This window comes from Papilio polytes, unplaced genomic scaffold (assembly GCF_000836215.1).
Source record: "Papilio polytes unplaced genomic scaffold, Ppol_1.0 DF823835.1, whole genome shotgun sequence".
Taxonomy (NCBI): Eukaryota; Metazoa; Arthropoda; class Insecta; order Lepidoptera; family Papilionidae; genus Papilio; species Papilio polytes.
The window spans coordinates 1,936,306-1,949,985 of record NW_013525369.1 but is presented as its reverse complement, the minus strand read 5'-3'; the positions used below and the strand labels follow the sequence as shown (position 1 = coordinate 1,949,985).

General features: G+C 34.9%; 2 protein-coding genes and 1 pseudogene across 2 annotated transcripts in view; 1 reads left to right on the top strand and 2 right to left on the bottom strand.

Annotated features, from left to right (window-relative positions):
- The window catches only part of LOC106103252, a 1,654-nt pseudogene extending 848 nt beyond the window's left edge, over positions 1 to 806 (bottom strand).
- Positions 807 to 1,641: 835 nt separating this feature from the next.
- On the bottom strand, positions 1,642 to 8,120 carry LOC106103253 (tektin-4-like). Its single transcript, XM_013282958.1, has 3 exons — positions 7,519 to 8,120; positions 4,205 to 4,211; positions 1,642 to 3,156 (listed from the first exon to the last, which is right to left on the bottom strand). The coding sequence occupies exons 1-3, from the start codon at positions 7,911 to 7,913 to the stop codon at positions 1,687 to 1,689; spliced, it is 1,872 nt and encodes a 623-aa protein (XP_013138412.1). The 5' UTR covers positions 7,914 to 8,120; the 3' UTR covers positions 1,642 to 1,686.
- A 467-nt stretch (positions 8,121 to 8,587) lies between these two features.
- The window catches only part of LOC106103208, a 7,994-nt gene continuing 2,901 nt past the window's right edge, over positions 8,588 to 13,680 (top strand). Inside the window, exons 1-7 of the mRNA XM_013282899.1 lie at positions 8,588 to 8,828; positions 9,198 to 9,368; positions 9,864 to 9,962; positions 10,679 to 10,811; positions 11,039 to 11,803; positions 13,156 to 13,268; positions 13,637 to 13,675. Coding sequence (XP_013138353.1) covers positions 8,736 to 8,828; positions 9,198 to 9,368; positions 9,864 to 9,962; positions 10,679 to 10,811; positions 11,039 to 11,803; positions 13,156 to 13,268; positions 13,637 to 13,675 — 1,413 coding nt within the window. The 5' untranslated portion in view covers positions 8,588 to 8,735. The remainder of the gene's footprint in view (positions 8,829 to 9,197; positions 9,369 to 9,863; positions 9,963 to 10,678; positions 10,812 to 11,038; positions 11,804 to 13,155; positions 13,269 to 13,636; positions 13,676 to 13,680) is intronic.

The window sequence follows — 13,680 nt, the reverse complement described above, 5'->3', positions numbered from 1 at the left end:
GATGGCCACTTCTCTCATCAATTCTTGTTCAGCGTCGTCTCTTACTAGATCAGGCTCGTACCTCTGAGTGCGAAGTTCCAGACATTCTCTAGATATCGCTTCAGGTAACATCAAAATTCGACAAGCACCTTTCAATCGCGCTCTATTTTCGTCTAGAATTTTGATCTCATCGGTAATAGCTTCTAGAGTCTTTTCGACCTTCGCTTTCCAATCTTCGCATTCCTTAATTCTTTTGTCCAATTCGCTATTCGAATCGTTCAACTTTTTATCCATTTTCTCAGAGGTTTCGGTTAATTGTTTTTTAGTGTTGGTTTCGAATATCTTTGCTTTGTTGACCGATTTTGGTGTAAGAACGGATTCATTGTTTAATCTCCAATCTCTGGTACTGTATCTGGTCATAGAGTATTTATCGACGACGGGTCTAACGCCTGTGATACCGGACTGTGGGGTCCAGTCTAGATGTCCTGCGGCCCATGGGTCTATGGCACCCATAGCGAGGAAGTCTCCACTCGTGGTATCGGTGGGCTGTGGGAGGTATCTTGGAGGTGCATTGGGCGGATATACCTTAGGTTCTGGAGGCCGTATGCAGCCAGGTCTGTAAGGAGAACAAGCTGATGTAGGTACTCCATCTTTGTTATGACTTGTTTCCGATTTCGCGACCGGCGGTCGGTCAGTTCCTGAAGTTGGGCAAATGTCCGGACACGTCATGTTTTTATTGAAACTCATAATGGAAGAATTTATAAGAGAAATAAATATTTTAATATGGTAAAATAAAATTATAAAATAATGTCATTATAAGATAATAATGACATTATGGAGAATTATAAAACTTGACGTAAACATTTTTTATCGACGCTTTTCAAAACGCGATTAAAAACTTTTTGTTGGAAGACTTCAATCTTAAACACACACATAAGTCTCTCAAAGGAAATAAACTAGATTTCGAACTAAAAACAATACTATTTAGTACAATTTATTGATAAGCCTGCGACACACACAGTATTACATTAATAAATTCAAAGATACCATTTCGAAAATATTGTTATATGCACATTAAAATCAAAACACAAGCGATAAAAAAAACATACAGTTAGGAAGGGTACCATTAGCTTAACTACTATGTTACTACCACGACAGTCAATGTCTGAGAAAGACTGTAGAATTGTATCAGATAATCGTGGGATTTCTAAGTACATTGTAAGGATGTAACCTACCAAATTACTAGGTACGAGTCACAAGTGTTGTTATATTGCTATTGCTGGTGTTTCCAAATAAAATGATAAGGACAGCTGCGATACAGCTATTACGATATTGGAGATTCATTGCGAAGTCTGCGGAACATACAAATATCATTTTAACATTTCAATCCATTTAAGTACTGACAATTTAACCTTATGCGTCAATAAGTGCTTCACAAACAAAATGCAACACAGTCGCCTTTCACTCTTCGATCAATTTGGGTTCCTCCAAATCGTTTCATAACAACTAGGAAACCTCAAAGTTTAATTATTGACATTAATATTTGACTTTAGATTCTTAGAACGTTGTCATACAAACAAAATAGCTATTAATAATTGCTGAATGATATCAAATAGTTGTTTTTTTAGTGTTTTGTTTTGTGCTGTGAAGAAAAAGATAAAGGTGAGTTGACATTAAATTTATTCAATCAGAAGAACGTTAGCTTTGTTAATATCCAGCCAATTCTAAAGCAGATGGATAATGGGATCGCACCATCCCGCATCTATCTCTATCAATATTTAACGTCTTCCTCTTCGATGCGATGTCTTTCTCCAACGCTATTCTCTTCTCACACAACTCTTTTCTCACTTTCTCCGCCTTTTTCAGCTGCCCGAGAAGAGATGTCACCGTTTCATGTATCTTTTTAACCTCTTCTATCAAACCGAGATGCGGCTGATCTCTCACACTTTCTCCGTGACATCTAAATGTATTACGATTGTCTAATCTTGTTTGTGCCAACTTCATAGCCGCGTCCATCTTTCGAATGGAGTTGTGGAGATCGTCTATCAACGATTCCATGTCTGCGATCTTTTGGAGGGTATTTCTCAAGGTTTCCTCCAATTTGGTGCATAATTCTTGAGTTATAGCAACAGTTTCTGCTAAAATTATATCAGTCTTATCAGCTTGAGTTCTTAATTTTCTTCCGCCGTTTACTAAAATAGCGTTTAAACTGCCTCGCAAGTCTGCAGACTTCTGTCTAGCGGCTTCACTGTTCTGTACGTTTTCCCTACAAAAAAATTCCCAATATTCCAAGGGTGCTGAAAACTCTCCGAATCTAGTGGAGCCAGGTTTAAACAGTATAGTGTTTGTTTTAGTATTAAGACCTATGTTCATAGTCTCGGTATCATAGGCCATAGTTTTGTCGCACCAATCGTATTCGATCCTATGTTTGGCGGCCTTGTTTATCAGCATTTGTTCTTCAATTTTCTCGAGTGTACTTTTTAGTGTAGCTCTTACATCACTGACGAGGTTCATTTCTTTAATCAGTTCCTGTTCGGCTAAATCAGAGACTAGATCTGGTTCGTACCGATTTGAACGTAGATCCAAGCACTCCCTAGATATAGATTCCGGCAACATTAGAACTCTGGAAGCACCTTTAAGACGTTGTCTTTCTATCTCTAATAGTTCTACTTCTTCTGTGATAGCTTTGCAAGCTCTTTCAACTTCTACTTTCCATCTGTATAAGTCTTTAGCTTTCTGTTTAAGTCTTTCGTTGTTGTCGTTCTGTTGTTTATCAATGGTACCAAACGCTTGCATCATCGCTGTTTTAGCATTGTAATCGATTATATTCGATTCAGTGATCACTGTCGGGTCTAAGACTCTTTCGTTGTGATGCCGCCATTCGTTCAGAGAGTACCGACTTATGGAGTATTTATTTACTTTAGGTCTTGTACCCGTCATGTCCGCGAGTGGTGTCCAGTCTACTTTACCATCAGGCCCAGGTTTGATTTCAAAGTAATGTTGCTCCCCAGTCTTCGGCTCTTTTTGTTCCTCGGTTTCATCTTCACCTTTCTTTTGATCAGCGCCTTTCGCTTTAGCATCCTGGGCCTCTTTTATCTCTTCTTTGACTTGTTCCGGACTCTTCTCTGCCTTTTTAAATGCACCTATATCTGTGCATACTTTTGGGCATTTATTTTTCTCCGGAAAAGTGGTCAATGTCTCCATGGTTTAAGTAAAAAATCGAAAATTATGTAAAATTGTTAATCAAAATATTGATCAATTGAACTGTCATTCTGTCAGTTAAAAACAAAAATCATGACGTTTTATTATACCTTTTTTTATTATAAAAGAGGTTTCAATGTTTTAGCAAAAAAGTTTCGGTCTTGAATTACAAAAAACCGTTTACATAAGTATAACATATCCTTTATTTAAATATGTTTGAATACCGTTAAACTTTCTGCGTCATACAAACGGGTGATATCGGATACAAAACTAGTTTGTCACGCGGCGTCACCCACTTAGAAAGTGGCCGCAGCCTTCGGTCAGACATGCAACATATATTGATAGATCACAGTACTTATGGTATTTAAGATTTTATGATATTTTGCTTATTATGAGTATGCTAATAAAAATTTGGGCCTTGCCATAGATAAAACAATTTCAAAAACATTTTATAAACATACCGTAACTAGTGGTTCCAGATCTTTCCAAATTATGTTGATAAATAAATAATAAATTTTATCGAAAGCATTTAACTAAACATTGTCTAAATATTAAAGTCATATTCAACCTGTACCATTTAAAAAATACCATATGCAATCTGAATTTCCTCTAGGCGCGGTGAAGGGAGGCAACGTTAGCCAATGTAAACACGTAGCCTTGACTTCACGTATACTGGTAAACGTCGATGCACTTTTATTGTACACAATACATGTCTAGGCAATACTAATATTATAAAGAGGAAAGATTTGTTTTTTTTTGTAATACTATTAAGAGGAAAATCCTATCTACAAATAAACTTAAAAACTACTTAATCGATATCCAAAAGTCACCACAAGTAAACAAAATTACCACTAAGTTGTTGTTTTTTTTTTAATTCGCACGATCGTAGTCATGAGCAACAACTAGTACCGTCTACAAAGATTTTTTTTAGCCAATGTTTTTTCAAAGCAATTGAAAATGACCGAACCTCACTAGTAATAACGGGTTCAATTGTTTAGGCTACAAATCGATTGTATTTACATACAGAGATACTGATAATGTATTTACGTGACCAGCATTAAGGTAGGGCACGATAGGGCAACCACCCAGGGCGATGGAAAGACTTATATCCCTTTAAAAGACCTAAAAAAGGCGCCGTAGAAATCTCAGAACTTTAGACTTTTTAGAAATTTAGACCCTTTGTCATCATCATCTCCTCTGGCTTATCCTACTCCCGTAGTGTTAGCGCACTGGGTTTTCGTCCTCCAAATAACTCTATCATCCGTCATCTCAGTCACCACTCCCTTCTTGATCGTGTCACCTTTCACGCAATCCATCCATCTCTTTCTATGTCTACCTCTACCGGTGGATCTCCACATTCATAACTAACGTCCGTCTTGTTACGTGCGATTCATCTTTTCTCATAACATGCACATACCACGCTAACCTTTTACTCCTTATTTTCTCAACCACTGGGGCTACTCTCAGACACTTGTTTTAACCGAAAAGTAAAAACTAAATTATAATAATGTATGTAAGAGGCCAATTTAGATACAAAAGTCATACAAAATATATAGTGTTAGAGAAATCTTTCTCGTTACAAAGAAGTCTAAGTCTAAGAAGGCCTACGTTCAGCAGTGGACGACCTATGGCTGATAATGATGATGATGATGACAAAGAAGTCAGTGACCGACGACGGTCATCTAAATGGTAACGTTACGAACAAAACCATTTACTTTAATAGTTTGAAAGTTGTCACTTGTGTTCCGTGATGTAAACAATATAAACAACGCTTTTATGAACTTTTACTTTTTACGATGAAACATGATTTTATTAAAATTATTATGGTTTAAAATTATTTTAGAGGTAGACATAAAAAGAGATGGATGGATTGCGTAAAAGATAACATGATCAAGAAGGGAGTGATGACTGAGATGACGGATGATAGAGTTATTTGGAGGACGAAACCCGGTGCGTCGGCACTACAAGAGTAGACAAGGTAGGTGAGATGATGACAGTTTTAAATGCAGACGACAAAAGAATGTATGGATATGTTTAAACTTGGAAGAGGATATGTTTAAGAAGGGAATGAAATCAGATATGACGGCTGATAGAAATGTATGGAGCAGCACATATTGTGCCGACCTTTCGAGAACTTTCTTCACAAAGGTAATGAGTTCGATGGTGACATGCGTTTATCTATACTAATATTATAAAGAGGGAGATTGCATGTGTTTAACTAAATGGTGTTTAACAGAATTTGATGGACGCGATACGTTCGTCTCATTCCTTAGCTACCTACCATGTGTGGTGACAACAGTTATCTGCTACGTGACAGTAACAGTTATCTTTTTTTTTACTCGAGTAGCGGTGTTTGTGTCGGCATACCACTGTGTTTACACCGGGCGTTACTCGTGTGTAACAAACATTTCAACAAAGGAAATGACGGGAAATTCACAACCGGAATAAATATCGAATTTTATTAATTACTTGTTATGGAAGACATCACCGTGAATAAAAAAAATATGTGTTCTTCCAGATTACATTTATGCCAAATTTCAACGAGATCAATTCAGTCTAGGCTACAAACTCTAACATTCATCCATCTAAGCTTTCCTCTATAATATAAGTAAGAAGTAAGTCAGCAGATAGGTAGGGTCGACGCAATAGGTTTTCGTTCTCCAAGTAAATCTATCTTCAGTCTTCTCAGTCATTACTACCTTTTTGATGACACATTTCTAACAATCCATCCATCTCTTTCTACTCTTATCTATACTAGTGTACCTCCATACATAATCACCACATATATATTAAAAAATAGCCCGGAAGAATATTTCAAAGTCATGAAATCCGTACTTGAAGACGTAATCTTTAATGTAATTAAAGGTCGACACACACTTGGTTCTTATTGTGTCGTGCCAAGGCAAAAATAAAATTAAGAACTTTGACATTAAGTTATAAATGTGACTGTTTTAAATAAATGTTTTTCTAAGTTGATTTCTCGTTAAAACGCTTATCGTCAAACTAGTTTCTCAGTCAGGGCGTAGATATAATTTCGACATAACTTACAGCTTGATACTTATTCTATGTGTATAAAGGAATATACTTATAAACTATATCTTACTTCTTACTAATATTATAAATGCGAAAGTTTAGATGGATGGATGTTTGTTAGAGTTTGTAGTTTAAACGGCTGAACAGATTTCAATGAAAGCTATAGATGTAGAGGAAAGTCTGGAAGAACACATAGGCTACTTATTTTTGTTTTGTTCAATTCCACTCGAACGGCGTCGGGCGGCGGGCGAAAGCTAGTTTCAAAATGAAGCCATCCATCATTCAACCTTTCTTCGGTTTTCCTCTTCCTTCCAAATATACGAAAATAAAGCCGTAAAACCTATTTTTACACTGCTATTAAATTGTTATTAATTTTTAACTATATTTAACAACACTTTCACATCTTCTTTTTATTTTAAAAGTGAAAACAGTCCACTATAAAAATAATTACGTCTAGCTCTAATTTCCGTTTCCCGGTCGAAGCGAACTGACAGGTTGTTTTTTTTTAAAAGGTGCAAGGAATCCAACGCGGTGAGCCACACCTGCCATCGAGCCGGATGTTAATGCATGCTAGCAATGTTACCGGTAAATCGGGCACGTCGACCGTTTTTAATTTGGCTAGATATACACACGAAAAATAGATATAATTTATAAAATTATATGTAAATGTCATTTGTAATATAATAGCCGCGAATATTCGATTACTAATTTGCCGAGTTTACAATGTCGGGTCAAATTACAAACGTGCGGAATACACGATTTGCAGGTGACAACAGACTAAATAATTCGAATGTGTGCATGTTTACATTACAGGCAGTAAAATCTCACAGTACTTGTGTGACCAAAAACTGCAACTTGAGGCCTTTTGCGTAACATTTGACATTTGCATGACTAATAAATCAATTATTTTATAACATCATCACTAAATTAAGTAGTTACAAATACAAAGGAAACATTAAAAATACGATTAAGCTAATTTTAAATAAAATACCGAAGTATTTTGATTATGAAAAAAGACATATTTAACCAACAAGACGGTAGAATTCTAAGGAGATACTCCCACATTGCACTTTTTAGCACTAAAAAACATTTATAAATAACTAGCCAGAGCAGGTATTACTATAAAGTCCATGTGTGTACATTGTTAGTTCAAATAACAAGGTCAATTCACAAAAATGTGCATTCAACTTTCACCGTGTTGTAACAATTTATCACTGAATGTTTACATTGTGTTGGGATCGCTAATTAAGTTTCCTATAGTTGCTTATTAACGTATTATGGTATCTTTAAAACTTACCAGAAAACAGCTGCAGCCATCCGCAGATGTGGAAGACGGTTGTCGATTGACAGAAGAAGAATAACAACATCGCGCATATAGTAAACAATGCTAATGCGACCGCCGCCCCCACTAACACAGTCGCAATCTTAAAAACCAATCCATTTATTGAAAAGAAATCATCCAATCTTCCTTTGCAATCATCAACCGCTTCATCAGCTCTGCAAATCTGCCACAAACCAAACTTCCTCGGATACTCCGTCTCTAAATCGCCGATCCATTCCGGTGTCACGAAAGCAACAACGCTGATAATCGCATAGCAAATTGTGAATATAGCCCAAAGCACACCTATAGCTTTCGAATTACGGACGTAGTTTGTAGCGTATAAGTGTGACGAATCAACGTATTCGATTTTCGAACCCATATTGTCGTTTATTTGGTCGTTATTATTGAATAAATTATGTTGAACACATTTTTTTTGTTAATTTTAATAAGAAACACTTGTTTGAGGGAACTTAAAACATGTCACGAAGTAAAAGTATTTAACAACACGAGGACACGAATATGACACTGAACGAACGTTATTCAAGACGAGGCGAAACACGAGACTAGCGCTCGTTCGCAGCGCGCCATTTCGAATTATAGTCGTGGTGGGGATAAGTAATGAACTTAACAGTACAAAGCACTCTTTGTGCTAAACTTTGTGACGATTTAAGTTGAATATTTGTCGAAATACACTTGTCTCAAAATTACTCGGAGTAAAAAGAAAAAATGAAAGTTCAAGTTAAGTTCTGACTATTGACCATTCCTCTTGATGACACTAATCTTCCTCGTAGCGACATCTGTTAACAAAGTAAGGCGCATTGCAGAAAAATCATTAAATCACTTATAGCGCTATCTAGTATTCAGTAGACACATCAATTTGTTTAATGAAGGAAAATTAATGCTTTTCAGCAAGACACTTTATTTTCCTAAACATTTTTTGTATTTAAAAACTTTTGAAGAATTTACGTATTTAATTTTTCAATTACGCGATCATTTTTCTATAAAATATTTAGTGATGGTAACACTTTTTTTCGCACGTCAGAAATAGTTTTCTCGGTTCGCTGATTTCGTGATTGTGTATAAACATTTTCCTTATATTCATGAGAATTCTTAAAAATATTTAATCTCTTCCTATAAAATTCATTGTTTGTATAACAATACATACGGTTTAAATGCGCAGAAACGCGTAATTCTTTACAATATGTCGACTAAAGACAAGTGGGTTCGCCGGTTCACCGTTGATGAAACTGCAAAACACAAAAATGGATTTACGATATACAAAATTACTTCTGTGGTACGTGTTCTATGTCTTTTTATAAATAAATCTTCAAAGTAAGTGTATTTATTGACTTGAACTTACCAAACATTTTTTTGTTTGTTTTGTGATTTTTACAATAAAAAACTTACATTATTTTATTCCGTAGCTATAAGTATTGGTTATACTTTGAACATAAACATTATAATCAAAATACCTGCGTAGAAATGTAAAAAAAAGTTCTATGAATGAGTAATTTCAAATTGCACAATACTTTTCAATTGATATTTTAAACTAAAGTAAAAAGAGTCTAGGGATTGCACTCGTCACTATTTTGGTGAATTCCTGCAGCCACCTGTCACCTTATACAGTCAAAAAGAAAGTTTAAATTAATTTGTGATTATCCAGTTATTTCCATTGGAGTCTCCGGAGGCAGTAACTGTGGTGTCAGTATGGAAACGCTACAGCGACGTCCAGGCATTACACCGCAGTATAAAAGCATTACATTCCGGACTACATCTACGAGGAACTTTCCCTGTACTGCCAAAGAATAACTATTTTAAGAGATTTCAATCTGAGGTATAAATATTAGAATTACATATTTACTAGCTTATATAGACATAGTATACCTATGTGTTACAGACTTTGTTCAATATCTGTCCTAAATTTCATGCAGATCTGTTCAACTGTTTAGGTGATAGCTTCTAACAAATATCTAATCATCTGTTTCAAACTTCCATTATTTATTATGTAAATTTATTTTCTTACTAGCTGTTTCTTGCGACTCCGTCCATGAAAAATTAAAAAATAATGAAAAACATAGCCTATGTTACTCACAGATAAATTACCTTTCAGATGGTGAAAGAATTTTTAAAATTGGCCCAGTAGTTTTTACATAAATTCAGTACATACAAAAATACAAATCTTTCCTCTTTGTGATATAACACATTTGGTAGTTTTTTTAATTGTAACATTTGTTATTAAGTATTTGTTTATAATTATTGAAGTTTTCTCTCTCTTGTAATTTAAAAATGGCATAAGATAATAATTTGAGGTATATGTTTAACTTTTCAGGTAATAGAAGAAAGAGCAAAATCAATAAAAACCCTGCTTGAATTTGTCGCTGAACATAAATTGTTGTTCACTAGTACTGTTTTTGTCAATTTCCTTCAAGTAAGTGTTACAATATTATAATAGAAACATTGGTACAGTCAGGGCCTTTTGCGGTGTTACACTTACAGAAAAATTGTCTTATACCTTGTGATGAGGCAAAATTCACCTTTTTGCAGATATACAATTAGGTAGCAGTGATGTCTGTTTATATTTTTTAGTATATTCCTACAGGTTTCTTTTATTTCGGTAGTATTAGTAAATAGTACAGGTAATCTTACCCTATTAATTACATTCTCTGGGTTGCCTGTAAGAGATTTATAGCAAATAGGCCCACCCTTTCACAAATACTGTAGTTTAGTTCTAGTATACTTAGGGCTTGTCCTACCACTGGCTGATAGAGGCTCAGATAGCTTAAAAATCACGTCACTGTCAGATAAGGTAACAAAATTCGATATTCCCATCACATATTTTACGCATTTGATTATTATTAGACAATTTACAATTTGGTGGATCAAGCCCTTATTGTAATATTTGTGCAAAAAGTAGATTCCCTGATGGTACCTAGTAAAATAGGTATTTGTCTATTTTAACTGAGAAATATTTATCAATAGCCTAATGGTTTGGGGTACAGACTACCGATCTCGCGGTTGAGGGTTCGAATCCCATTTGACTATTGTGGTGAACCATATCCTAGCACAAGCCTACAGCTTAGTTGGAATGGTTAAAGGAAGTATTAGTGAATTAACAAAACTCTACTAAAATATAAATATTTGTAGTCGGGATACCCAGAGCCAGTTCCTCAAGGTGGTGTGATCAATGCCATCAGGAGCTCTTTGCACCTCCCCATAGAGGACACTCCTCCCTTAGAGTATCAGACCTCTGACGATGACTCCCGCAGCCCTAATAGTGGTGAGTAAAACATGAAAAAAAATTAGTTGATGAAACTTTATTGTTAAATTTCATTTCTGAAATATTTTTAATTGAACATCTCTTTTTTTTTCTTAAAGTGTGAGAGGGATGAATATATTTATAAAGTTTCTATAAAATTCAAAGGTACAATTGTTTTTTCGATTTATTGGTGTTTATAAATTTGCCAAGACAAGTTAAAACCTCTGTATTATTGTTTATATTTCTAGCGAAAACACCCCAAGAGAACATGGAGTCAAAAAATGTAGATATATCCCAAATACCAATATACGAAGCAGCAGATGTAGAACTTCGTCAGTCACCAAAAAACACACGAACAGACAGTTTTGAATCTATCAACTCAATAGAAAGTATTAATAGCGATTTCTATGACGAATTAAATAAAATAACAATAGATAAAACTAAACCGAGTGTAAAAACAAAGAATGTTTTACCAGATTTAATTAATTTCGACGCCCCTTCGACGTCAAATGCGTTGAAATTCGATGACTATCATACTATGGGGACTGAAACAGATGCAATAACGAGCGATTCTCCGATACGTGTGAAAGAGATGGAGAATAGCTACATATTCGAGAGTCCGTTGTACGATACGAATACTGATGACTGCGTGACGTCACGTGCTATGGACGACGAAGTCGATGGTGTTCCGTCTCTGTCTAATGAGATGCGTGTGAAAGAGACGGAGATATACGAAGGTGTTTCCCTGTCTAGTGAAGTGCGTTCTAATGACTCGGAAATATACGAAGGTGTTTCATCTCTGTCTAGTGAAGTGCGTGTGAAAGAGACGGAGATATGCGAAGATGTGTCATCTCTGTGTAGTGAGATGCGTGTGAAGGAGACAGAAGATAGTTATGTGTTCGAGGCGGGGTATTTGCTGTCTCTGGGAGCTAGGTCTGAGGATAGTGGTCACTACCGCCGAGCTTTCCAATGCTACCGCGCGGGAATTGAGAAGATGCTTATTGGAGTTAGATGTAAGTGTTTCTTATTTAATTTATGAAAAAATAACCCATATTCCATTCCCACACTGGAATATTTTCACTAAAAGTAGACAGTTTTTTAAATCATTCCCTTATATTGCAATATCTTTTTGCTTTTAATTTATTAATTCTATACTATTATAATAAAGCGTAAACACACTTCTTTGTTGCCTAAGATGTCAGCAATCACAGCATATTTTTGATTTTTTGATTTGATGAATTCTGATTTTAATAAAAGGCACTACACTTACGTCACGCTTTAAGCTATATATTTTCACGCCTTTAAACATAGGGGTACATATTTTGGATAAAAATCCTAAAGTGGGAAAGAGACCATAAGTTGCTGCCAACATCAAGGAAGCAAGGTTGCCATAGTTTATCATGTCATGTCATTTTGACATTTGCAATTGATAATTTGACAAATGTAAACAATAAAATTTAATGTAGATAATTTTATGTAGATGAAGTCACATGGGAACAGTTAGTTTTTTATAAAATAACTAAAAATACTAAATATCGTAATACTGTCTATGGAATTCGAAGTGTTTAATGCGTTTGATTGAATTGTATTATCAAATTGGCGAATTGGCACATGGAATTTTGATTGTAGAAATCATTTACAACTGTAGATAAGATAAGTTCCAATTATTTAGTGTGCAAATGATAACATTATCGGACATGACATATGGTCAGTTAAAGTGTGTACTAAATCTAACACGTCAAATGGATTTTATTTATTTGTGCTCGTATATGGATGATGTAAAAGATGGAAATACTAATGAAGGTATTATTTTTAAATTTTCTTGTACAGTTAGGGAAATAGTCGGTACTAGATTTGAACATTTTGTTAGAATAGGAAGATTTTGACTTGTTGCAAAAAATTCTGTAAGTTGAACACGGTGTATTTCCACAACTGTACATATAGAAAGTATAATTAATGATTTTTTAAGAATAATTGATGATCTATATTTACATTTTTTTAAAAGTAATTTATGGTTAGAATTTTTAAATATTTTTTATAGAGAACCTTTTGACGGTTTAGCCCATATTTGAAAATATTTGAGGAACATAATAAAATTGATGTCGCTCTTTAAAGCAAAATGATATTTTTTTTAAAGAAATTTAATTTAATAAATAGGAGCGTTTTTTAGTATTTTTTTTATTAAAAGTGTAAATGTGAGCTATTTATCTAAGAAAATAAAAACGATACACCTTGAAATTAAAACTTGGTAGGTTTTGTTATATCTTAAAATTGTGATTAATGATTTTTAGTTATTTCGTGTTTGTTCAAGAGATAATTTAAAAGTGAATTATACATGTTTGTAATATCTTTTGGTATATTTCAGCTGATTCTGATGCACAAAGGCGTGCTATCATCAAAGAGAAGATCAACAAATACCTGAGTTATGCGGAAACTATTTACAACAACCATCTTGTAAATACAGAAGATAATGTGAGTAAATTTTATAATATATAGATGGAGTGTTTTTTACAATGACCAACTTAATCGACAGAGGAGGAGACGCACATATAGAGGATGTATCCTCTTCTTATGCATCTCCTACACAATAAAATCCACGTTCCCTATTCAATACTAATATGAGAAATGGGTGGGAAGGAAAAAGGACTTAAGTTGGGTCTCCGGCACCATACTTATCAGACTGTACGCGGAATTGCTCCCAATTCAATTCTGTCTTGTGTGTGGTCGTGGTATTACTGGGGCGAGTCAATACCACAGTGCGAAGATGTTAAAACGGGCTCTACCACTGTCTGTGGTGGAAACATGGGGTTATAAGTCTCTACAGCAACGTTCGTTGTGTTGTGTAGGAGGAGGGTGAGGTGTGTGAGGTGGGGGAGGTGGGGGAGGTGTG